General features: G+C 31.9%; 1 protein-coding gene across 11 annotated transcripts in view; it reads right to left on the bottom strand.

The window, feature by feature from the left end:
- The window catches only part of EYA1 (EYA transcriptional coactivator and phosphatase 1), a 148,304-nt gene extending 121,176 nt beyond the window's left edge, over positions 1-27,128 (bottom strand). For 4 of the 11 annotated variants that reach the window (XM_074207096.1, XM_074207097.1, XM_074207098.1 and 1 more), the window contains exons 1-3: positions 26,997-27,128; positions 21,833-21,882; positions 19,973-20,100 (exon numbers count right to left, since the gene is read on the bottom strand). In XM_074207096.1, coding sequence (XP_074063197.1) covers positions 19,973-20,096 — 124 coding nt within the window. In that variant the 5' untranslated portion in view covers positions 20,097-20,100; positions 21,833-21,882; positions 26,997-27,128. Of the gene's footprint in view, positions 1-19,972; positions 20,101-20,779; positions 20,830-21,832; positions 22,131-26,996 lie in introns of those variants that run through there. The other 7 variants (XM_074207089.1, XM_074207090.1, XM_074207093.1 and 4 more) reach the window with 2 other exon arrangements.
- Between the last annotated feature and the right edge of the window lie 799 nt (positions 27,129-27,927).

Raw genomic sequence — 27,927 nt, 5'->3', positions numbered from 1 at the left:
AGATCTGGAGTCATCTATATGAAATTAATAACTAAATACATTAAATTATAGTAGTTCACCAGAAGAAAACATAAAAAAGATGACAAAGGAGAAGACTGAACAGGCATAGGGAACAGATAATGGCTGATAACCTCTCAAATAAGTTTAGAAAAATATAATAAGGTAGATGGACTAATCATACATGTGGGAGGAATAAGCATTTCCTCATCTTATCTCAAATTGACCATTATAATTAAAAAGATTTGGATTTCTTTTTCTTTTTATTACATTATTGCAATCATTGTGCATACTGATTTTCTAGTTCTGCTTAACGCATTCTGTATTAATTCATACAAAACTTTCTAGATTTATCAGCATCTCCCTGTTTCTTATAATACAATACTATTTCACTACATCCTATGCCACAAGTTTTTTTAATCCATTGTTTAATTGATGAATATGCACTTTCCCTCCCTTTTGTTATCACAAAAAGTGATGACTATTTTTGTATATATAGGACTTTTATTTAGTCTTTGAATCCTAGTGTATATGCCCAGCATATGCCCAGTGTATATGAATAACAGTATATCTTTTCATCTAATTCTAAATTGTTTGCTAGAATGGTTGAACTATTTCCCAATTGATAAATAGTCAAAGGATATTAAAAGACAATTGCCAAATGAAGAAATTAAAGCTATATATAATCAAAGGAAAAATGCTCCAAATCATTACTGATTAGAGAAATGCAAATTAAGACACCTATGAGATATCACTTCACACCTATCAGATTGGCTAAGATGAGAAAAAGGGAAAATGATCAATGTTGGAGAGGTTGTGGGAGGATTGAGACATTGATACATCACTGGCAGAGCTGTGAACAAGATAGTTGAACTAATGTCTTCTATCATTTTTGCAACTTGATGGGTATGATTTGAAATATGAATGTTTAATTTACATTTTTATTAGTGTTTTGGAAGATTTTTTATATGATTATTAATAATTTGCATTATTCTTTTGAAAATGGTTTTGTTCATATCTATTCTCTTGTGTAGATTATCTCAAGACTTAATTTTTGATCTTATATATTTTCTTTAATTTTCTATATTTACATATGTATATAACATATACCTCTCAAGTATCAGATATTTTAATCAGAGCTATTCAATGATATGGCATCACTCAGTATAGTGTCTGCTACACAGCATTTAATAAATGCCCTAACAGCCATTTATTCATTCACAAAACTGTTATCTATCTACTCTATTCCTGGGTGTCAAGGCTTACTAGCTCTTTGACCTTCATCAAGTCACTTATTCTCTGTTTACCTCAATTTCTTCAATAGTAAAAAATTATAATAATATTACATATCCCCAGTATCAAATAAGATAATATATACTTTAAATAAAAACAGTCCCTGAAACTGTATGTTTGCTTGTTAAATTGTTGTGCTTAATTTGTAGGGATAATAACAGCACCTACTTCCCAAAGTTGTTGTAAGAACAAGAAAAACTTGTGAAACAGAATAGTGTTTGGCACATAGAGGTGTTTAATAAATTCTTCCTTCTTTATATACTTTCAGGTAGGTTTCAGCAATAACCTAAATATAGATTTAAATTCTAAATACTTAAAATATATATATATATATATTACATTTTTAAATATATCTACTACCCAAATATTCTAAATCTAGACTTTTATATCTCCAAGCATTCAGTTGGTTCCCATCCTCTATACCAGAGGTGTCAAATTTAACTAGAACAAGGACTATTAAGCAATAAATAAGGATTACTGAAGTCTGAATATTGACTTTGAAAATCGCATGTCTTTCATTCTCTGTCTAGCATATGTGCATATGTATCTATATATCATTAAAACATCAACACATTAAAGTTAGAAAAAAAAAAAACTTCATTTTAATCTGCTTTGGGCCAAGTTTGAGAGTGTGTTGAATTGCATGTTGGATAACTCTGTTTTACACAGCTGCCAAACTTATGCAGTATTTCTAAAATTTGAGTCTGACATTTTACTTGCTCAAGAAGCTCTGATAAAATACAAACTTCTCTTTTTTGATATTTAAAAAAACCTTTACAATCTGACTTCAGTTCATCTTTCCAGGAATAGCTAATGACCACAAAAACTTTCTTTTTCTCTCATATTTTGGCTTTGGATTTCATTCTACTCTTTTTATTACTTTTCTATTTATGATTGTTTTCAATTCATTTTCTGTTTACTGATCCAGGACTGATCTCATAAGTAGTACTCTCTGGTCCCAAACAGAGAGACAATCTTTTTCTTCCCCCCAAGAGTTACCGTCTGTGTGCACATTAGTAAATGTCCAGAACTGCAATAACCTTGCCCTTTTTAAAGGACATGAATCTCACTTTTGTTCTTAACGAGCAAAGTTATAACATTCATATGGTGTCATAGAAAAATTCTAAGATTGCTTGTCAGAAGAGCTGGGTTCAACTTTGACACTGATTTGATCTGATTTGATCTGGCAGCAGCAACAACAAAAAAAGAATGTTTACTATACTTTCTCCTTCCATGCTCATAGCTTTGACTATTATCTCAAGACTGATGACTCTCAAGTCATTATATGATAAGCAGCTTCATTCAAATCTCAAAACCTCTATCCACACCTAACTAATTCTCTTTCCCTCCAGTCTTAAAGGGTGGCATTGTCCTTCTTTTCCAAGACTAAGTCCTTTTTCCCTCTTGCTATACATGCTTTTGATCTAATTCCCTCGGGCTCCTTTCGGAACTTGTATAAATATATCATTTCTTCTCCTTTTCTATTAGCTCTTTCCTTTCTTCCTACAAACATGATCAAATCTCATTTATCCTATAAAAACCCTTTCCCTGACATGCTCAAGTGGTTGTCTTCTATCTATACTCTCCTTCTCTGTTAACTCTTTTGAATTATAATCCATTTCACACAACAAGTCTCTATCTCTCTAATTTTTGCATTCTTTTTAAGCTGGGGCTTTATAATCCTTAAAATGTAATTAGTTATTATTATTATTATTATTATTGCTGGTTCTAAGTGAAAAACGAACCGTCATAGAAAAGATTTTCTTTATTACATGATTCCTTTCCCAACTTCATTTTCCTGATTCTTTGTTTCCCTAAAATCTTTACCCTTATCCTTGGCTAAAGAAATCATCCTCAGAGCTTTAGGGCTGCGGAATTTTCTCTTTCCATTGCCTGGCCTGTGAAGAACATAAGGAGAGAACAGTCTCAGATTCTACAATGGGTGTGGGAATAATGATGGAGTCATTTAAGGCATACCATCTTGGAATTTCAACCATTTTCCCTTGAGACCTATATCCAAGCAATTGTCAAGTCCTATCAATTGTATCTAGAACCATAGACTGTTACGACTGCAAAGGCTCTCAAAGGCCAAGTTCAATTCCTTCAATTTATAGAAAAGAAAATTAAGGCCTAGGCAACCTGAGTTGCTCAAAGTCCCATAGATAGTTAATTACCAGAGCCAGGAACCAGTAATCCAAATTCAGAGTTGTCTTCACAATATCCTACTCATCTATATTTTATATCCATCTCTTATTCCCTCATCACCACTACCAGACAACTACAGATCCCCTTCACCATACTGTTCCCCTGTACTGTAATAATTTCTTTAGTCTCTGATAACTGCAACTCATAAATCACATTGCTACAAAGTTAATTTTTCATATGAACATCCAATTATGTCCCCCTGTCTTATGAAGACTTTCTACAAACTGTTACTAGACTTCACACTACTCTCCTCCGAGCATTCCAGGTTTCAGTTAAAGGGTTACTCTCTTTTCTTTCACATAACTTATTTCCCACCTTGACAACTTCACTCATGCTGTTTTCCCATCCTTGGAATTCCTTCCTCTACCTGATGAAATCCTATGGATCCTTCAAAACATATGAAGACTTCAGCAGAAAATATTTTTTCTCTCCTTGGACCTCACATAGAAATTTGGTCTTTTAGTACTCTATTTGATTTCACATATTCTATATATTCTATTTCTAATTGACAGATAACCTCATCTCCTACTTTACACAGGAGATTAGGGTGATTTATGATAAGTGAGGTACCTCCATTCAACTCTTTCACATCTCAAAAACCTCTCTATCCACACCTACCTAATTCCCTTTCCCTCCAGGCTTAAAGGGTGACCATGTCCTTTTCTTTACAAAAGAGTAAGTCCCTTTCCCTCTTCCCATCCATGCCTTTGATCTAATTCCTTCAGTATCCTTAGGGAACTTGTATAAATAGATAATTCCTTCTCCTTCTAATATTTCTCTACTGGCTCATTACTTTTTGCCTACAAACATGATCATCCTATAAAAATCCTTTCCCTGACATACTCTCAAACTGTTGCTTCTATCTGTTAAAATCTTATGTATAATAATTCATTTTTCCTGCTTTCACTTGCTTATTACCAAGTCAATGAATAAATTGGCTCAGAGAGGAAAATAAATGAATTGGCTCGTAGAGGAAACACAGCATAGTGGATACAGTATTGAACATGGAGTCAGAAAAATAATCTCAGAAACATTCTAATTATACAACCATAGGCAAGTCACTTAACCTCTTACAACTTCTTCTATAAAAAAAAGACAGTTGAATTAGATGATCAGTTCTAAATTCATGAGCCCAAGACCATTAAGAAGTATTCCTACAACTTCTTAAAATTCTTCAATTATGTGAATCCACTGCTTTATAGACTGCCAATTCCCTTTTGAATTAGCTCAGATTATTAAGGAATTACCCCCTTTTCCTTTTTTACTGTACATCATACCTAGATCTGCTTCTTTGTAACTTCTACCCACTAATTCTATTTCTATATTCTGGAGCTAAGCATAAACAAGTCTAATGTTTCTTTCTCATGATAGGACTATCCATTTGTAACTGCCAAAAATAATGGACTGTTTTCTTCACTCTTTATCCTGCTTGATGTTTCTGCAACATTTTTTCATTGGCAATCACCTCACCCTTCTTGATATTCTCTCTATCCTGGTTTTTAGTATATCTCCTTGCTATTCTACTTTGCTATCTGCTTTTTCTCCTATCTGACCTCTCAAATCTCTAACATATTTTGAAAAATAATAATCGACATAGTCTGTTTCATTATAGTGCTTGCCTAGGAAATTTTGGGGTAATTTTTAAGGTAAAAATTTCTTGAATGGTCAATGAAAAATAGAAATACACTATTTTTATTTATAAAGCAAAATCAATTAAACAAATTTAAAATTAACAATTAAACCTCAATATATAAACCTAAAAAATAAAACAAACAAAATTAAACATTAAAATATGCTGAGCATAACCAGTGTTTTTATGTCTGACTGTGGTCATTAAGAATTAGCTTCTACAAGTTTTTTCCTTAGCCTTCTCTCTATAAACTCACAATCAGAACTTCAATTATCCTCTTTGTGATGATATCCAAAACCATATATCTAGTCTCCATCTCAACACATACTGTAGTCACACATTACCAACTAACTGCTTGTCACCTCTACCTGAACGTCTTTCTGGTGATTTCATTTATCTTTCCTGGGTTCAATAAATATCTCTACACTGATGATCTTCAAATTTGTGAATCTACCTCAAATTTTGATTCTTCCCTCTTCTTCACATCAGTGGTCAAATATTGTGATTTCTCTCTCACATTTGCTCCCATTTAACCAATCAACTAGTATAACCCTAATTAAGAGGAGTTCTCACATGAGCTGTTAGAATGGCATTTAATTTAGTCTCTTTGCTTCCATGTTCTTCCCCATGCAATATTTTGACACAAATATTGAAATAAGACTTCTAAGACATTGAACTAATGATATCACTTCCTTGCTTAAAAATACACTGGTACTCCTTATTGTTAATATTTAAGATACCAGCTATCTATGACTTTATTCTAACCATGAATTTTGCCGATCATCTATCTACCTTGTGTAGAATACACTTTTTTTGAGAGTTTTTATTGATTCAAGTTGAATTTAGGAAAGAAAAGATACAAACAACTTTATGACCATATTTTAGGTTTTAAAATACAGGTTTAGTGGTGAATATCCTTAGAAGAAAAAAGTTTGTGGTTACCCTAATCTCCAGTAACAGCCTACATCAAATTTAGTATCCTTTCTAGGACCACAATAAAGAAAACAGGAATAGATTTATCTCAGAATCTTAGAGAAAATAACCAAGGGATTGTAGAACAAATCAACATTTCTTAAATGATAATGAATAAGGACAAAACTATTTCCATTATAAGAATTTTTCATTTCCTTTTCAGAAGCTTTCCTATACTTCTGTATTAAATATTCTTAACCAGAAATTCAGTGCTATTGGTTGGACAACAACATTGGTGGACAACTTTCAGATCACTTTAGACTTTAGTAACAGAACATAAAAATGGTGAAGGGTAAGAACGGACCACGAAAAATACTAAGAATTCAGAATGGAAGACTTAATGGTATTTTAAAATAGTTGGATAAGTATTAATTAGTTGATGACCAACTTGAGGTGAAGTTTCTACATAAGTTACAGGTTCTGTCCTTTACCTTGCGCTGCTCAACCATAACAGTAATGGGGATAAAGCCATAAAAATTATGCTTATCAAATTTTCAGGTGACAAGTAACAAAGGCATGTTGGATGACCAAGCTGAAATATGGAAAAAATCTAGATAGTATAGAACTATGGGACAAAGAGAATGAAGATGCATAGAAAGAACTGTACAGTTCTGATTGGGATTTTTAAAAAGGAAATTATATTACATAGCAAAGTTTTTGTAAAAAAGAAAAATCCATGGGTTTAGTGGGATCAATAACAGTCAAAACTGTTGTAAGGCAGGCAAAAAGAATTTCAATAAATACTTATATGATTGTATGCATTCAGATAAAACCATTTCTCAATTTATGATGGATTAGAGATTTAGGCATCATTAGGGACTAATTAAGGATTATAGGAAAAAGTATACATAAATTAAACAAACAAAACTTATTGAGAAGTGTTTCCTCTCCTTTCTTTGCCCCTCTAGTAAAATACTTATAATTCAAATAGAAGGCAGCAAAAAAGAAAAGTTAAAAAAAAGCAAAGGAACACAAAATAGTTGAATCATTGATAGTTATAACTTTTAAACATATTATGGATTAGATAGCAAAGTAGCTTTTATATTAATTCTTCATTCGTCCAACTGGTCAGCAATTAATACATTTATCCAACACCCATTTATTTAGTCCTTACTATATGCAAAGTTCAATGCTAGGTACTGTGAGAGATTTAAAGAAAATCAAGATATGGTTCTAATCTCCATGAAATCAGTGAAAATTGAATGTAGATAATCACCTGCTCATGATTTAGAACATCAACTAAATGAGTCAAGAAAATCATTAGATCTTTTAGTTAGCCTACAAAATGCATACATATTCTACCCTTAGTCAAATATACATACATACATACCTCTTGTCCATTTACATCTACCCAGACGAATTAAAAAAATATGCCATGTAAGTAATTCATCAAATAGTTCATAATTCATTCAACAATATTAGAATGCTTTTTGTGCATCTGATGTAGTACAAGAATAAAGTAGTAGAAGAAGACATGATCACTGTCTTAATAAGTTTTCAATCTATCACAGGAGGCTAATGTTAACAGAAGGATGTCCATTTATCACATAACACTTTTTCAAGAGAGTTAAGATTCTTTTAAGGTGATAAATGGTGGAAATAAATAAACTATGATATGTTGCCATGGAGAAATGAATATTGGAAGCAGCAATAAAGATGTCATTAAAGAGCCATATGGCCAGAAAAATGAAGTGGGTTAACATCATATAAGCAAAGTCAGAGAATGCTGGGTTTTTGTCTTTTGATGCAGGGTACCTAATATACAATTGATTCTTAATAAATACTTGCTAAATATAATTGAATCAATTGAGTGAGGATGATATATTAACAAAAAGGCTGACTCATACAATTCACTAGTATCACATAATGTCAAAAGGTCTAGAGCAAGGTCCCTAGAATATCAAGTGGACCACTAGTAAAAGGAGCTTTTATTGGAGGATTTACTGGAAGATGAAGAGAAGTCATACAGGTCAGATGGTGTGAATAGGAAATGACAAAAGATGGAGCCATATTGAAGAGGTAGTGAAAATGTAGGGACACTAAAGCATTTTGGGAGGAACTGTAAATTGATAGAGCAATTCTGTTACTTTGAAATTATTCAAACTAAATGCTAAAATGGCCATGCCCTTTGACAGAAAAATCCACTGCAAGGTATATGTCCTAAGGAGGTGACAAAAAAGGAAAGGATCCATATGTAACAAAATATTTGAAGTGTCACTTTTCATAATAGCAAGAAATACGAATGAAATATATGCCCTGTGATTAGAGAATAAATTAAGAAAAATGGCACATGAATGTGTAGTGAAATTTTATGTAGGAAACAATAGATACAAAGAAGCATGGAATAACTTATAGTAGGAACTGATGCAAAGAGAAGTAAGCATAAACAATTAACAAAATGCACAATGATTACAATGAAAATAGAATAACTATCAAAACAATAAAAAGAATGTTGTAAAATTATAAAGAGACTAAGTTTGATCCCAAAGAAAATACCTTTCCCCTCCTAGCAATTCCTTTGCAGAGAGGTCCATGTGGAATAAAATTATATTTATATAATGTATGTATTTTTTGAAAGGCAATGGGGTTAAGTGGCAGCTAGGTAATTATTACTCCTGACTCCAGGGCCAGTGCTCTATCCACCTAGCCTCCCCCATGTATAGATTGTTTTTTAAGGGTGTTGATATATTTTTCTGACTTTTTCTCTTAATTATGCTTTTTAAAAAATGTGGACAGAGGCTAGAAGTGGGGAAGGATAGAGAGAAATATTTCCTGGATGCCTATTTATATAAACAATAAATATAAAATTAAATATATGTATATATAATATATAAATAAATAATAAAAAATAAAATTAAAATATATAAATAAAATATTTTAAAAGGTTTGGATAGGTTGTAATGTATAGGACTGGAAGGGGACCCACACCAATGAGATCAAACACCTATTCAAGTATCAAAGTGTATGTCATTCATCCTGAAGCCCAATTCCCAGGTCACTGGGCAGATTCAATTTTATATAGGAAAAAATCCACAAATTTCTGTTGTCCTAGTTATTTATAACATATACCAAGTATCCCTTCTACTTCCAAATGTCCAAATATTCTTGTTCCCTTAGTGTCTTTTTCTTATAATGTACTCTTCCAATTTTTCTCCCTTATTATCCAAGCTAGAAGAGTCTGGCTTTTTTTTTTTTTGCTGTATTTTCAGCTGTGAATACAGCCTGAATATTTTTGCTTAATTGTTAACAATAGAAAGATACAGTATCCTCAGATGTCCTAGAAACCTCAAGGTTATTGCTAACATAGGTATAGTTCTAGCAGATATGAAAAAGAAGTATATGGAATATCCAGTTATAAATATGAACACAGTTTTATGAATAAAAATTCAAATTTTAACTTTGATTAAATGGAATAAATGCAACATAAGTTCATGAGGAAATAGCTATTTTCAAAGTTTTAGAAAAATTTCTTGAGAGCCTTAAGACAGTCTGTTATAGTTTTGTATAGAAAATTGTAAAGTTGTTTTATATTTGAAATATCACTTTTATGAATTAGCACTAAGGAATTAGAGAATAAAAATAAATTTTCACAATTTTATCATTATCCAAACATTCTTTTTGATACGTTAAAAATATTAGCTATCTTAAAATGCTGACAAAATATTTTTTGAATCTGGCAATATAAATACAACATAGTAGGAATTTTCAATGCTGTGTTGCCTCTTCATTAACAAAAGAAGTGATAGGATAAACATTTCTAATTCATATTTTATTGGATTAAACTGATTTTAAGAGCATGAAATGTGTATGGGTGCAAATGTGTGTTTGTATATATCATCATAATCATCATGAACGATATTTCATTAGAATGTTTCCCTGAGTGGTAACAGGAAAGGACTGAAATAAAAATTGAAGACCCTCTCTACTGTGCCTGGCAGATTAAAATGAAAAAATGAGTATGCTTTATAAGTTACTTTTTGTCTGAAAATGCATTACAGGTTTTTTTTGACACAAATTAGGAGTTTATCAGAATTCCCCTTCAGAATTGTGATCAATAAAAATCACAATAAAAGACATTTCTACAGGGCATTAAAGTCTACAAAGAAAATTATCTAAAACTACTCTGGGATATAGGCAATACAAATATGAGTTTCTTTCTTTTTATAGATGAGGAAACATAAGGTCAAACCAGTTAATGGCTTGTTTTTCATCATGTAACTTATAATGTATTCATCAAACTAGAGTTTCAATCTAGATTTCCTAAGTCTTGTTCCAGCCTTCTTTTTACTACATCACAGAATAACAATATGCAATAAATCAAGTTAAGATAACAAGCTTAAAAAAATCCCCATTAAAAATGTAATTAGGCATATATATCTCAGCATGGCTTTTTTATACCTTAGAATTTAGCAATATTCCTGAAGGGATAGGATTTAAAATTATCATATTGGTCAGAGACATTGTCTCATTTTCCCCAATTAATAAACAAATCCTCAAGAAAAGGGAATTTTGTTTTCAAGGATTCAAAGATATTGTGTTGGTAGCACTCAGGGAGAATACCTTATCATCATCTTTATGTGATGTCTTATGTCATCTATGATTCCTGTAAGAAAACTAATAGTCCTTGGAGTAGTCTTAATTCGTTTGTTAAATCTGATTTATTGGTGAACTTCACAAAATTCTTGAAGGAAAACTCAAAAGGGGAAATTGCAAACCGACTTAACATTTAAATTGAAATGCTTTCTGAGACTGAAAGAATTTTGAAAGTGTTATCAAAATTTCCTTCTTAATGCATAATATTTCTACTACAGCCCAATTCCTATGACTCACCAAGGTTCTCTAAACTTGTACCAGTACAGAACATACTTTACTTAAATCCTATCAAGTGCTAAAAGTTTCAAGTATAAGTCCTGATATCAGTCTATCTTCTGAAACCCACTCTAGTTATAAATTCATTAAGAAAGTTGACTCCAAATGATAAATATTTTTGACATCAATTCATGATCAACAAAGGAGATATCTTCATAATTCACACTGAGAAAATAGGGACTCTTTGTCATGAGCTCCTTTTCCTCAATCTGTTATCATTGATATAAACCTTAATAATTTTATTTCCTTTGTCTCATCTTTGATAAAAAAAAAAAAAGACACCTAGTCCTTATCAAGGTCTACCCCTTTTACCTATATCTTGGATCCTATTTCCTTCTGTCTGCCCTAAAAGTTTAACCTTGCAATTATTTCAATTCCTTTATAATTTTAAATATGCTCCTATCTTCTGGCTCCTTTCCTATTTTCTACAAACATACTCAATTTCTCCCCATTCTTAAAGAAACAACTATTTGACCCTACTATAATCTCAAGATACCATTCTATATCTTTTCTTCTTGTTATTGTTAAACTCATAATGGAGGGCATTTCTTTCTCCTTGCCTTTTCTTCTCCATTCCTTGTAATCTAACTTCTGACCTCATTGCTCACCTGCAATTTATATTCTCCAAGTTTACCCACAATCTCTAAATTACCTTGTGAGTTTAGGAGTTAACATTGCCCCTTGTCTCTTTTGTCTTAGGTATGATTTTTAAAAATTTCTTTTCCTACTTATCATGCTGAATCTTTTCAGGCATCTCCGTTGGATTACAGTCCAGATTCTACCTAGTATGTATGAATATATTCCTGGGTTATGTCAGAGGCTCTCTTTTTTCTTTATATCTTTTTTCAGTAATTTTGTCAGTTATGATGGGTTCAACTATCCTCTCTATGGCAAAAATTCTATATTTATAAATTCTTCTATATCTACATAAAAACTTATTTTTATGAATAACTATAGATACATGTATATAAATATATCCTTTTATATATATATATATATATATATATATATATATATATATGAATACACCCAGTAGATAGAACTAGATACACAAATACATGCATCTATGCACATGCACAAAAGCATGCAAACCTAGGTGCACTTCCAAATTCCTAGCTTGCATGTATTAGACTTATTGGTAACTAACAACTAGATATCTCATAAGTGTCTTAAAGTTTATCATGGCAATAAACAGAAATCGTTATCTTTGTCCCCATACTTTCCCCTTTGCCTAACTTTCCTACTTCTGTTAAGGACATAACTGTCTTTCCAGTCAGTCAGGGTCACATACTCAATTTTTCAATCTTCTTGGTCCCTCTTATCCAATCGTCCCATCTTGTCTATTCTACTTCCACAAATTGTCTCAAATCTGTCTTTTCTCATTCACATGATCTCAACCTAGTTTAAGACATCACCACTTCTGTTTTAAACCATTGCATGGTTTCCTAACAGATCTCAAACCTCTCCAATCCACTTTCTCCACCAGTGGCAGAGACTTGCTTATGGAAAAAGAAATCATCTCCTTTGCTTGTCACTCAAAACAACACTTCATTATCTGGCTTCCATTGACCTTTCCAGACTTGATGTGTTTTACTCTCTTTGATATACTCTACAAACTGGCCTAATAACTGCTCCCCAAACATTCCATTCCATCTTCTTTCTCTTATGTCTTGGAATGTCAAATTGACTCCAAGCCAGGAATGCACTCCGATCCCTTCTGCCTTATAGAATTCTTAGTCCCCTTTAAGGCTCAATTCATGTGCTACTTCCTCTATTTCCTGCCCATCTTGATCTCCACAGTTGCTAGTATTTGCTTCAGAATTATTTTATATTTACATTAATGCCTGGTTGACTGAAAAATAATTGAGGTAGGGACTATTTTACTTTGGCCTTTGGATCCCATATGTTTAGCACAATGCCTGAAACATAAATGCTTATAAATGCTATAATGAATGAAACAACTGATGAAATAATAAATCTTTTCAAGTACTGAAGTGATCGATATTATTATTAGCCCAACACAAAAGGAAAAACAGCCCTCCCTGCCATGAATATTATATTGATAGTTTGGTAATATATAGTGAAAGAAGGTCAACAGATATAGCCCAAATGGTGTCTCTGCCCCCCCCCACCACCATGGCATTAAAAGGGGAAAAAAAAGAAAGATATTCATTTGTTTTGGTAACAGAACCCTTTATGAAGAAATAATGTGAAAATAGAAATAAGAATTAAATAATATGGAAAAGATGGAATAGGTATCTATTAAATATGGCAGTAAACATACTAATGAAATCAGAAATTCAATTAAGTGACAAACAAGACTATGAAAACGAGACCAGATCAAAAGGTGACAATCACACTTTTTCTTACTGAGCCTGTTAATTAAAATGAAACTGATACTTTGAAAGTTAGTAAGAAAGTTACCTTACACATCTGTTGTATTTTGAACTCTGTGTAAGTAGTACCATGGAACCTCATTATCAACTATATTTTGGTTTCATACCATGGAAATGATTAATAGAAAAAAATAAAGTTTCTTTGGGCTTCTAGAGGTCAGTGGATGGATTGAATGCTATATATATATATATATACACACACACACACATATACATTTGTCTTATGTGGTAGAATTATATTCTATAGCACAAGGGGTTGATTTTCAATGGTATTGCTAAAGCATCAGTGAATTATAATAAGTTTTAAATCTTCTTTATATAAAGATATTAAACTACAAAATACACACTAACATCAAAATTATACAAAGATTTTCCTGCCTCTTGTTATTTTTTTAAATATTGAAGAAATATTCCTAGAAGGACAATAGTTCAATCACAAGCAATCAAGTTAATATGCTGCATTTTAGAAATATTTCTACCTGCAATGTGTTTATTCCAAGTCCACAAACACTAAATTTTACAAAGAATAAATAGATGAACAAGAATGAAAAAGAACAACTTTTCTTGTATTTCAGGATATTTAATCATAAACATTTTAAACATCTTAATCCTTTAAAATGTTTAAAATGTTTTGAATGAATTATCCTGAGATGCAAGAAAAGTTGTTCTTTAGTAGTTTTCAATTGTTTTTTAATCATGTCCAATTCCTCCTGATCCCATTTGGGGGTTTTGTGGCAAAGATACTATAGTGGTTTGCTATTTTTCTTCTTTAACACATTTTAAAGATGAGGAAACCAAGGTCAGGGCTAAAGTGACTTGCCCATGGTCACTTAGCTAGTAAGTGTCTATGGCTAGATATGAATGCAGGAAGATGAATTTTCCTGACTCTAGGTCCAGGATTCTATCCACTGCGCCAACTCATTGCCCTACCCTTAAACTATTTGATTGTTTATTTATGTATTTATTTGTTTATTTATCCATTCATTTATCTATCTAAATATTTTTATTTCTTGGTGTGGTCATAGGTAAATGAGAAAGCACACATATATGGAAGTATTATTTGTTAGAATAATAGAACACATGAGAAAAAACACATATGTTACTAGCAACCTACATTAAACCATATTAAGAAGGAGAAAAATATGGAGCATCTTTAAGATATCTTTAAAAATATCATAAATAGGGGTGGCTAGATGGCATAGTGGATAAAGCACCGGCCTTGGAGTCAGGAGTACTTGGGTTCAAATCCAGTCTCAGACACTTAATAATTACCTAGCTGTGTGGCCTTGGGCAAGCCACTTAACCCCCTTTGCCTTGCAAAAAAAAGCCTAAAAACAATATCATAAATATATCCTCTATAATTAAAGAAAAGACATGAAAATTAAATTAACCAATCATTCCTTCTAAACGCAAACATATCTAAAGTTCATTTCAAAATCTATACAATTCAACTACTTAATTTAAGATTCTCTCTGCATCATATTATAAATATGAGTTATCATCTCAGAATTGCTCTTTAAATTGCCATCCAAACCATAGTGTAGCAGATGAAGATTCTAATCACATCTAATTTGGCTTCTCTCAAATAAAACAGTCAATTGATGTGTTGAAAAAAAATAAGAATTTTCTTAAATTTGGTTTAATGTTTATAGGGGAAGTGAAAAGTAATACTTATAGCTCTAAGGTAAATAGCACCCCCTCAAAAATTGTACCTAAAAACCTATAATAAAAAAATGTTCAACCTAAATTCCAAATAGATGAATGACAACCAGAGATCTAAAGGAAAAAAACTGACTTATTGCCTCAAAAATTAGGATAATAATAGAATTCTCAAGCCAGAAGGGTCTTCAGAAATCTCATTTTGCAGATGAAGAAAACATAGCCTAGGAAAGTTGCACCGAGGCTCTGAAATGTTTGGTGAGTTTCCCAGAGTCATGCATGTAGAATAAGACAGAGTATTGGAGTTGTGGTCCTTTCACTCTCCACTTTCACTCTTCTTTTTTTAAATCTTTTCTATCACCTACATTTCCTAAGTTCCAGTTTCTTTCTATTGTAACATCAAAGCATCCCTCTCAGACCATCATTCCTTAGGCTGCTTTCTTAATACACAACTATTCTTGGGAGAAGTTACAAATTAAGTTTTCACATCAAATCATTAAAGGCTTCCTTAGATTTAATTCCCCAAGTCCACCAAGATCATCAAAAGAATAATGTGACACATTGAATAACAAGTTAGGAAATTCAAGATTTAATCAAATTTGTTTTAATTGGCTAGGTCTTAGTTACATCATGAGGTAAAGTCATAGATGAGACTGGAAAAAAAGTTAAGGTTCTTTCCAGCTTGAAATTAAATGTGATGTTGATAACAGTAGAGAAAGTAAGAATATAAAGAGGTATAGAGAAAGATAGTCTTCCCTATAAGTTGCCTTGATCCTCCCCTGTGACTATAGTACTTTCAAAACTAAAATATTTGTTGTGTTGATGAAAAAAACTATGAAATATATATGTGTGTACATAAGTCTAAATTGTGTTAAAAATTTTCATCAATTTCCTCCCTTTATTCTATTTCTTCCACTTTGACTTTTTTTCTCTATGGCTAACACATGTCCTTATTTATTACCTTATTTTAACTACAATCAGGAGGAGAATCTGAAAAATAATAATGGTGATGACAGAAATGACAATAACAATAAGCAACACTCAGAAAAAATTAGGAACTGCAAGGACTAGACGAATCTAAAGAATTAGTCACAAGATATGGGCAGTAACGTGGATCAATAGCTAGAATTCTGGGCCTGGAGTCAAGTACATTCAAATATATGAATTCAAATATGACCTTAGACTCTAGCCTTGTGACACTGGGCAAGTCACTTTACCTCTGTTTTCTTCAAGTTCCTAATTTGGGGATAATCATAATGCTTGTCTTCCAGGGTTGTACTGACAATAAAATTAAATGTTTATCAACCTTATAAGCCTAGATTTGTGGAGTTTAAAGCGCTGCATAAAAACTATCATTATTATTATTATTATTATTACAAAGAGATCAGCACTTATTATTCTAAATAAGATGAGACTAGAAAGGAAAAGCACAGTATTTAAAATCATGGTTGCATGTCTTCTTTCTATTTATCTTTTTGATTGACCATGAAAATAGGCACTGGCCTGTGTACTAGAGCATAAAAGACATGTGTTGACCTCATAACCAGAGGCTACACATACAATGTGACACACTGTGTTTCCTTTACATTCCCCCCATTTGTTTTTCTGATGAAGTGATGGTAGATGTTCCTGAAAACAAATCCCTGTGTTTTCTTTTTCTTGGAGAAGAGAAGTGATAAGTTAAAATAGGTAGAAGAAGTGTTAAGATTGCTAGGAAGAATGTGGGCAAAGTGAGTATAAAAATATATAGGCCCTGCTGGTCTAATGATTTTTGGAACTGATTAATAAAACTATTTCCAATTATATTCCTAAATTTCTAAAAAAACAAAACTATGTTGATCATTGGCTTCTCCCTTCTTTTGAATCAATATTTTGTTTTTGTGAAGAGCAGAGGTTGACATCTTGACTTGTTTCTAGTAATAAGAGTTTAAGATTTAGTTTTCTTGTTTTGTTTTCCAGTGTTCCATATCATCATTATCCACAAGAGACTTGCCTGATTTGTTGTGAGGATAAAAGTGAGATAATAATTGCAAACCCCTTGGCAAACCTTAAAGAGGAATGAGGGAAAGAAAAAAATTTTATGTAGCACATATTATATGTTCAGGCACTGTGCTAAGTACTTTTATAAATATTTTCTCATATATAATGGTTAGCTATTATTTTTATTATTGATAATTGCAAAAATCTTATTTGTTTTGAAATAGGTAAATGTAACAAGGAAAAATCTATATCATTAATGACAAGATCATAGAGAGGATTCTTGGGCAACAGTAATGTAGCATCTCTTAATCTTCATTCTTCTATGAAGGAAACATATAAAGGAAGAGATAGGAACAATAATCAATTAATTTGAAGCCTAAGTTGGATAATAATAATCTTAGCTTCGAATCTTCCAAAAATTTCTGAATAGTTTTATGTATATTAAATATAAATTAAACCCTATCATTTCAAAAAGAACAGGTTGGTATTGGCTTATTCTGAAACACAAGGTCTACTCTTTCAAAGCAGTGTAAGGACATAAAATTACACAGTTCAGTAGGCTAACTAAATCCTTATATGTGGCAAGAATATAAAAATTGCAATAATGATATACAAAAATCAATCTAAAAAATTCCATTTTTACATCAGTGCAATACATGTCTGGAAATGTGTTGAGCCAGATAAGTGATATGAAGTTTTATAATAGTCATTTTATTGCCACCATCCCCCTTTTATAAGACAATCAGGGTTAAGTGATTTGCCCAGAGTCATACAGCTAGTAAATGTCTGAGGTCATATTTGAACTCAGGTTCTCCTGATTTAAGGATTGGTGCTCTATCCTCTGTTCCACCTAGCCGCCTTGATATAGCCATTATATGGCAGATGCTTCTCCCTTGTCATCTCCCTTTTCTGCTTGGAAATTTGGAAATGAACTTAGGCTCTCTAGGTTATAGAGCAGTGTCCACTTAGCCTGTTGACTGAATTGGGATTTTAGATTCTTATGGTTGACTGCTCACAACAAAAATAATCTCCTGATATACAAAATTTACAAAACTACACTGTTCCAAATCACCTTTAAACTGATGTAAAATGTGTATGCTTAAAGAAGCTTAACCATTCCACATGCAAGAAAAAATAACAAACCACACATCACAACAAAGCAGCATTCCAAAGAGAAAGTTATCACACACTTAAGATATGTCAAAATGATATGGCTCCATACTGAACAAGATTATGTTCAATAAAAGGGTAGGAAAGCTTTTTTTTTAATTACTTATGCTTAATTCATTTGTTAAAACCACTTCAACTTATGGTTGAGGCATTTCCCTGATAAATGAAAATGGATTATGAGCAAAATAATTGATGAATAATTTAACAAACTTAAATATATTGTTTCTTATTTGCTGAGCCACCACAAGTCTATAATTCATAGGCTTAGAAAGCTGAGGTGACACATCCCTAGTCACACATGCCAGAGGCATGATTTGAAGCTATCTTCTTGTCTTTAAGTCTATCATCCACTAGTATACTACACAATGACCCTCAGGTGGTTTCCCCAGTGTTTGAAATGACCAAGAAGCTTTGGAAGGGTTGCCTATTTTCTCTGTGACACTTCTCCTAAGCTCTCTGCCAGGATCTGTGAATGTCCGCTAACACCTGTGTGTTTGTGTTCACCACAGTCACACAAACCTGCAGTGGTCTGAGTACTCATATTTAAAAACCAGGCTGCAGTGTTGAGCAGAGTCATGTTGTCACCTGAAGAGAAAGGCCAAAAGAAAAACAAAAAGAAAACAAGAATTGTTCGACTTTGTGCTAGATGTCACATAAATCTAAAAATTCTTCTATATTCCTACAATTCAAATAAAGTTTGGGTATTTTTTTCTAATGTAAGTGAAGAAAAAGATTTTTGGATAGTAATTCATTATTTCTAAAGAAGATAATTTCTTTCTGAAGTAATGGAAGCCAATTTAATATGTCATCATTTTATTATAAATTACAGGATCAATTGCTATTTAAAATCTTACTAAAAATTTCTGTTGAGTACAAAAATATAAATCTCAAATTATCTGAAAAACAGCTTATTTTATATAATATCTTATTTTTTATCATAATGACTTATAGGAGATACAATTTCCTGAAGTTCTACTGGAAACAAAATCTCTTTCCCAGTATACAGAAATTTTAAGTTTTAGAAATTGCAGTGGTTCGCTGTCTCTGCTCTTCTAGGACCAGGAGTAATCAAACTAAAGATACTGTATTTCTGTGCAGAGACAAGCATGATTCATGTTATTATAGCTAATGATTTCTAAATTACATCTATGTAAATAAGTTTAAAAAATACCCAAATACATGGTATCTAAAATAGGCAATCAGATATGGAACTCTATAGATGAATTAAACCTATTATTTAGAAACTATAAAAATGAGTTAAAAATATATTCACAACATAATTTAATTAAGATGAATTACTTATTTTAATACTAAGATGCTTTATTATTTTAAATTTTTATAAACCAGTGATTTGACTTTTCAATATAGCCATGGCTTGAATAACATCAGTACATAAACAAAATGTTTTATTATTTTGAAATCTCACATTTTACCAAAGTTAGTTATGTCTATTGAAGAGTAGCATAAAAGAAGATAATTAGGCATTTTTATTGTTCATTTAATTGAAAAAATTATCAATGACCAGTTATTGATATTTAAGAATGGAGAAAAATGGGATATAAGTAACAATAATCAAGAGCAATACTTTTCATTGTATGTAAACACAAAATAATTCATTTTAGAATAACATAGAAAGTTAATTATTTGCAATTATCATTTCAGCAATGGAAATAAAATACTAATAGTGACATTCATGAATATAATCATTTCAAACAATAGCAATCTTCAAAAAAAGAGTTCCACATTAAGAAATGAAAATAATAATTAAATCATAATCAGAAAGAAAAAAAAAACCACTCACCTTCTGTGCCATTGGGTGTCATGGAATTGCTATTTATATGAGCGTTATCAAGTTTTGGACCACTGGGGGATTCACTACTACCACTCAGTCGGCTATGTGGGCTGGTTAGATCCTGCATTTCCATAGACCTAAAACAAGAAGTTTTCCATTTGACAGATGTATTAAATTTATAACACCATTACTTAATGTGCTCTCTAATTGATATCTTCTTTGAAATATATTTGTACAAATTTTTCTTGGATTTTTTTGTGATCCAAATGATTTTCTTATGTTGACTTTTTCTAGTCCTAATATGTTAAGAACTAATGAGAGATAGCAAAGCCTATATCTATCAAAGATCATAGCATGATTTAAAAATACACACACACATATGTATGTTACAATCATGTTTCAAAAATACGAAACAGGATTTGTTTAAATGTTTGTTTAAAATGTTTGTTAAAATGTTTAAAAACACTTTTTGCAACAGAAAAGTTACCTATGTATATACATAACTTAAAGGACTATCATTTTATGGCAGAGTATGCTCCAAAGAAGCAATAAATTAGCACTGTGTATTCCCTCAGAATTTACCACCCAATTGTAATTTAATGAGTCTCCAAACCAAATAAAACACTTGAAGCCTACAGTCTAGTGACAGGGAATGAGATATTCCTGATGCATGTGTTTACTCTGGCAAACTACTTAATTGTTCCTCTGTTTCCCTTGAAACAAATGCAGCATTAAAACATTATTATGTCGGCTCACTTGTTTGCTTTGTGGATTATATACAGCGTGCCCAATTGAAAAGGGATAAGGCCAACTTACAGGGAATCCATACAGGCATTAGGCTGCCTTAGCACTTGCTGGTACCTCAGCTGTCAGGGAAATAAGAACAATTCTACTTCAATGCTATAACTTCACATTTTAATAATATAAAAACAGTGAAATTCCCTCTGAAAGTTCTTATATTCAACAGTTAATTATTCTTTAAAGGTACAGAAGTCACTAGTCATGTTCACCAAATAGAATTGCCATTTTATATTCTGTAATCTGTTTTTATTAATAGATGTGGGTGGGGTGAGGAGAGGGGTTTTATTTTGCTACAAAAAAGCATAGTTACATGTTGCTTTATTTTCTAACTCTCCAGGACATCTAAGTTTTTAATAACTTAAAGTTTGTCTTTCTCAAAAGAGGCTGTACATATTATAAATACATATATGTAGAAGTACATGAATATCATGCATTTATGTGCTATACAAGTTGTCCCAAAAGTCTTGCTGCAGTTTTAGACTTTAATAACTTAAATAAACATTAACTTTAATAGTTTAAAACTGCAACAAGACTTTTGGGACAACTTGCACATGTAACTATGTACATATACTCACATAAGGTGGTATACTTTACTCTTCACCTTCTAACTCAAACCTATTAAATTTAAATTTTTAAGTTAAATATTTCAGTTGAATCAATTATGCAGGGTTATTTAAATATTCTTAATATTTCAATAAGAAGTTTAAAAACTTTCTATTTTTTTTCCTTTTAAAACTAATCAAATTTACCTTCACTACTTAGTTCTAACCATAAATTCCTTTAAATGCAATGAATTCTGATCTATTTCAGCAGATACTTAATTCTATGGACTTGCCAGATATTTACAATTGGTAAAATGATTATTGGTTCATAACACTTTTTTTCAAGCTCAGTTCCTTATTCCATCCCTTCTTACAAACAACAATTTTACATGCACAGAAATCTGCTAAATGGTTTACAATGAAAATTTTTGTTATTAATAGTAAGAAATTAAGAAACTATGTAAAAATTGATGGGGATTATAAAGTATCCTCCTCAATAAAAGTCCAGTGTCAGTAATGCCCTTACCTGCAACTTGAGGAAACAGCAACATCTGAACTGGTTTGAGATTTTTGCACCTGTGGTCAGGGAGAAAAATTAGACGCTGTTGTTATTCTGCCTCAGTGTCCAGGCTTAATTTTGCAAAGCACATGGCTGAGGATGACAATATAGCCTTTAACCAAAAGGGAAAAAAAGGGGGAATCGTGCAGCAGTAAAAGGCATATTGTCTATAAGTTGAAGTCTTAACTGTTGTTTCCTCTTGCAGGTCTATCCTCCACCCTGTGTAAAGGGGAAGGCAGCCAAATGACGGGATAGTGATTCATCACTGGCCTATGACAGCTGCAAACTGGATTACCCCTCCCCCCAATCAACATGCAAAGCAGCCTGGGGAAGGCAGCTTGGAAAGGGTGCCTAGGAAAGGTAGCTATTCACCCAATCAACACGGTTAACACAAATAGTTCAAACATTAACCCTCCAACATCCTTAAAAGATCTTTCATCTTCTGCTATCACTGGTTGAAATAAATTTACCACCCTCCCCTTTAAGTCTTGGCAATTACTTATCATTATCACATTGATTTTTTTCTATTCTTACTATTTTTCCTTTAACCTTAACAAAAACAGTTTCTGGGAAACTCCACTTTATGTTAGCCTGACTTAAAATGTGAAAAATGTATTTTCCATGGCATATTCCACATACAAGCCATGCTACTTTTCTCATGTGAAAATAATCTTGTTTCATTATCTTCAGAATCAGAAAGTTAATTATCAGTTTTTAAGATTTGACTAGAAGATCTGTATATTTAGTATTTCAATAATCAACTTAACACCTTGATGAAACAGTGTTATGAAGGCCCCTTTTGTTACTAAGATGTCTTTAGTTAGGATGCAATGAATAGTTTAATATGCAGTCTTTGATATCACAGTCCTTCTTCCAGGGACAATGAAAATCGCCAGCAGGTGAAAAAGTTCAGGTGAAGATTAGCTGTTGATTTGGAAGCATAAGGTAAGTCTTCACCAGTTAAGAGTATATATAGTCTACCTATTATTTCCATGCTACTTAATTCCAGATTTTTTATGTGTCTTCCTTCAATTTGAACTGCTATCATTAATAATTACAGACTAGGGAAGAAATGTAAAATATCTTAAGTCGTATAAATATTATCCAGATAACATAATTGGTTGAAATTTGTTATTTCTAATTTTAAAATTAAGAAAATTTTTGCGTAAGAATTAAGTTCTCAAAGTCTGACATGAGATGTTATTTCAAAGAATGCATTTCTATTTTGTAAATATGGGGAAAAAAACCTTAATTCAAAAATTAAGTGTCAAGGATTAGATGAGAAATAAAATTTTAAAATATTCAAATAAACAATCAGTTTGAGGAAGCAGAGACATGTTTCTAGAAATTAAAAGTCTTAAAAATGCTTAAGCTCAAGATAAAAAGATTAGAAAGTACAGCAATATGCCTCAAAGATATATTTTCCTCTTGCTGTTTTTATATATCTGGAATATATTATAGGTGAGAACTCTTTTAAAAGTAATCTTGGTTGAGTCATATGGGAGCTTATTTAGATGACACTATCTGATTACAAAAAATTATTTTATTGATATTTCTATTTATATATTTACTAGATATCTTTGTAATCACTTTGGTATTAAATAATTTGAAATGATTATATTTTTATATTTGAGATTTAACTTATGGAATTTCAATTTGAAAATTAGATGCCTTTAACCCTAAAGGAAATTTTAATATGAGCACAAATGAATCTAAACACTCTCTTTTAGAAAAAAACAACTTAAAGGTGTTTTCAAGACTACATCTTATTTCCATTGAACTTGGTACAAGTTATCATGTACTGTACTTTTTACACTCTAACATTTCTGAAAGTCCACATCCATGATCTTCATTTCATTAAGTATACTTCAGATATATTCCTTTGTGTCTCAAGGATTATTTAAACCATGTGTTGTGTGTTACTGTATTTAAAAATGACTCTTTAATCAAAATAACTTTAAAACAACTAATCCTCACTTAGGCTGGTCAGCTGAATCCACATAGTGGTCCAGGAAAAATAAATCTACTCTCAAGAATGCGAATGCAGACAACAATTAGACACAGATGTGAGCAAAATTAGTTACAGTTTACAAAATGCTACACTTCACATGCTTTTAGTTTTTTATATGTAGCCTAACATTACAATACAGTAAGGAAATATACGCTTCTAATGACTTATCCAAAAGGACACCTATTTCTGTGTGGTGTTGATTTTCTCTTATGATGCATTACTCTTAATAAATGTTGCTATACTTAGTAAGATTCTAAGTTATAGTACCTTCCAAAATTGATTAAGGTTATTTTCATTAGGATGTAGAAAAAACACACACATTTCACTAAACTTCATTAGAGATATAGTGAGGCATCTGGTTAATTCAAATTTACATTTCTTTATATATTTGTAAAACATATTCTCTGTAGCGTCATTATTTGGAGTTTTGAGTGACTTCTGTATATGTATTTCCTGTAACGTATCACACATAGTTTTATATAATTCAAATGCTTAATTTTAAAGCATTTCCTCTTTTATTTACAAAATAGGAATATCTGATGGAGAGGTTTTTATAAAAGAAAATAAAATCAATAAGAAAGTCACAGAATTCTACATTTAAGAAACTCAAACGGGTAACATTGACTTCTGATTAGTTAATGAGGTCTTTTAAGTTTGCCTTTTTTTCTAATTAAATTTATAATTCTTCACAGATGTAAGTTTTGTTGATGTTCAATTTGTCTCTCTCATTTTGTTAAACCTCACAGAGTACTTCACCAATCCATTGAATAGCCACATTAAATCTGTTAATACCATGCTCTTCAACCCCAGAAATTATTTCCAGAAGGCAAACTTGCTTTGAGAGATCATCAAACAAGACTTAAGGTATACATTTTATCACATTTTCCCTACCACAGAGCTAGGGATGCAGAAGAAAATTCATGACTTTTGCACTGTTTATTATACTTTGCTAAATTACAAATCAAAAGCATCTGACAGAAGATCATGTATGAAGCCAAAAAGTTAATAATGTTCTGTGAAAAGTAAACTGTAAATGGTAAGGGATTCTAAATCTCAGCAGCACAGAGCAAATAAAACATAGGTACTTGTCTAAATTATGGATTTTCCATAGTTTTTTTTTGCTTGCTAAAAGCAATTTTTATAAAATGACTGTAATTCAAAACATTTTTTAACTGAAAAGAAATTTTCAAAGTGAAAGTACCAAAATTATCCAAATAAATAGAGCTGGCAGGCAAGCTAGTTTTGTTCAGCCACAAAATCCGAAAGACAATGGCATTTTTTATCAGACTATTTCATAGGGAAAACCTGTCTTAATGATAATCCTGCTTTCCAAGCAGAATATTTTTCTTGTTAAAAGTTTTCTCCAATCAGAATTTACCCACAGCAACTCTATTGTAAAAAAGCAAAAACACAAATTCAACAGCATCTCTAGGCAGACATGTGTCCTTTACACTTTACTAATTTTATTCTCTAATCCTTTATATGTGATTTGTAAATGAAATGTTTTCAAATAGAATTAGTTTTGGATTTCTCTTCATCTGACAAACTATATTTTTGACTTGGTCACATAGTTCAAAGCAAATAAAGAAATGGAATTCTTGTGTAATAGGAATAATTAAATAATTGATCTGCGTAGAATCTAGAAATTTCAAAGTTTAGTTGACTTAGAAACATTTATGTAAACTTTGAATGAAATACTTTTGACATCTGACTAAATGTAAACTGATTTGTTCTTTGAGTATATATTACCTTTCCAATGAAGCCTGATTTTTAGAAAATACCACTGATTTTCAAAAAATTCCAAGGGGTAATTTTCTTTTAAGAAAATATATTATATCTATCTAACACATAAGACTGGTCTTTCCTTTGGAATTGTATGCTTAAATAGTAGGCAACCTAATGTTGAACAGTGGCTCAATTAGGCTTCCCTGTCTGTCACCGCAAAGTATTTTCAGGTTTGAAAATCTACGGCTGTTCACTCAGAGAGTACACTGGGCCTTAGCCGTTAAGGCAGTCAAATATCAAGCATCTGACAACATAGGAGTACTGTTTTTAAATAAGTATATTGCTTCCAAAAATGAATAGTATGAAGTAATATCTGCAAAAAAGTTATAGGACAAAGTTTTAAGGTCATTACACTGTAACTTATCACTAACTTTTTTTCCCCTATTTCGCCCTTGCCATTCACTTAGGAGTCAAAACATGAAAAAGGAAAACCTACTAAATACATTGACAGATCAAAATTTTGTTAAGTTCATGAACTGTTGTATTGAATTCTATTTTAAAATACTTATTCCAGGACATATACTTTCACAAATAGTTGGTGATTCTTGTATTAACTTCGGATGTGAAATAAGCTAAATGATCTTTTAAAAATCAACAGCTTGATTTCAAAGTGATAGATCTGTATCTATAAGTCAAATGAGATGTCAATGAAAGCCAAGGATTTTATTTGCATAAAAATGCATATATTCCCAGTTTAAAAAGTTCTTTCTGAGGATTCACATGTTTTTATCTTTGGGGAAAATTTAAACATATTAAAGAAAATGCCTTTCCTCTAAAATATGCTACCAACTTATCTTTAGTTTGCATTCTGCCAAATTTTAACCTTTTTTTCTTCATGTTCAGGTATTGATTTTGAGTAAGGCAATGAAAAATATTGCTATTGCTATTGCATATAAGCAATAGAACATATGCATAAAAGCACTTTTCTCCATTCCAAATTAACTTGGAGAGGACATTCATCATAGAAGTGCCAAATAGTGTCCGTGAAAAATTACTACAGCCCAGCAATATTTCCCCTATTTAAATTTACAGTGTAAAGATAGAATACATGTTAACTTAAAAGTTTGGGGATGATCTATCATTAACTATTAGAATCATGCTTGTAGGTAAATAATTAGACTACTTAGAATGGCACATCAGGATAAATGAAGCAATAGAAATTACCTCACAAATTTGGCCAGGTCTAAGTATTGTTCTGCGTTTAAAAAGAAGGAAAAACCCTTTACCGGGGAGGGAGGGGGAAGGACAATCTCATCCCTCCTGTTATCTATCTGGGACTTTGCCCACAGGACAGTTTTGTTCAGTCTCCACAATCAACAACCAGCTTGTACTTACAGAGCTCCTGTCTGCTGCTGCTGCTGCTGCATCCACTAGCTTCCCGTCCTCCTCTCCCGTTCTCTGGTTTAACAAATCTCCGTTCTGTGCATATTTAGATTCCTGGGGGAAGGTATAGTTTTGTGCTGACGACTGTGAGGGTGATTTTTAAAAGTTTTCAGTGGAGCCTAAGAACAGAAGTGCAGCGTCTCTGGAGGGCAAACCCAAGCTAAAGGCAAAGCTCCCAGATTGCTGCTGGAGGCTCTGACTGCTGAGTGTCTGTGAGAAAACTGTTCCTCGAGGAAGAAAACCACCACAGTGGACTTTAACAGGAAGACTTAAAGTCGGAAGTGGTACTAGAGAGTTTGTATCTAGCACCAACCCCTGAGCCATCAGCTCCCACTGTTCTCTTTAGTCACAGCTTTGAGCAGTGGGCTTCCCCCCTCACCAAACAGCAGTAGATAATATCTAAGATCCTTAGACAAAGAAACAGCAGAATCTTCATCCCTCCTATTTGTTTGCTCAGTCTTGTAGGTCTGCCCATGTAGCCTAAGGGTTCGTTTTTTTTTTTTTTGGTTTTGTTTTTGCAACGCAAACCACAGCTATTCTCTTGTCCTAACCTTATTGGTTAAATGTAACAATTGAAATGGGCACTCTTCTGTCTGACTCGATCTTGCTTCTTTAGAAAAATTTATTTTATGTAAATGAATGAGTCTCTTGCTATCTGGATTAAACAGTTGTGTGAGAATTGCTTGGTGGGAGCACTCTGTCAGCACACCCTCAGTAATAGCAGCAACTACCAATACATTTATTTGGCGAACTGCTGTATAACCGATTTTTAAGCACTTTTCCAAAGATTTTTATTGTGGTTATTGTTGTCCCTTCTGGAAACTAGTGGAACCAATGCTTTCTAAATCTTTTCCCATAATTTTTACCTGATTTACAGGTTTGG

The sequence above is a fragment of the Macrotis lagotis genome, chromosome X (assembly GCF_037893015.1).
Source record: "Macrotis lagotis isolate mMagLag1 chromosome X, bilby.v1.9.chrom.fasta, whole genome shotgun sequence".
Classification (NCBI taxonomy): Eukaryota; Metazoa; Chordata; class Mammalia; order Peramelemorphia; family Peramelidae; genus Macrotis; species Macrotis lagotis.
This window is presented reverse-complemented; position numbering and strand designations above follow the sequence as displayed.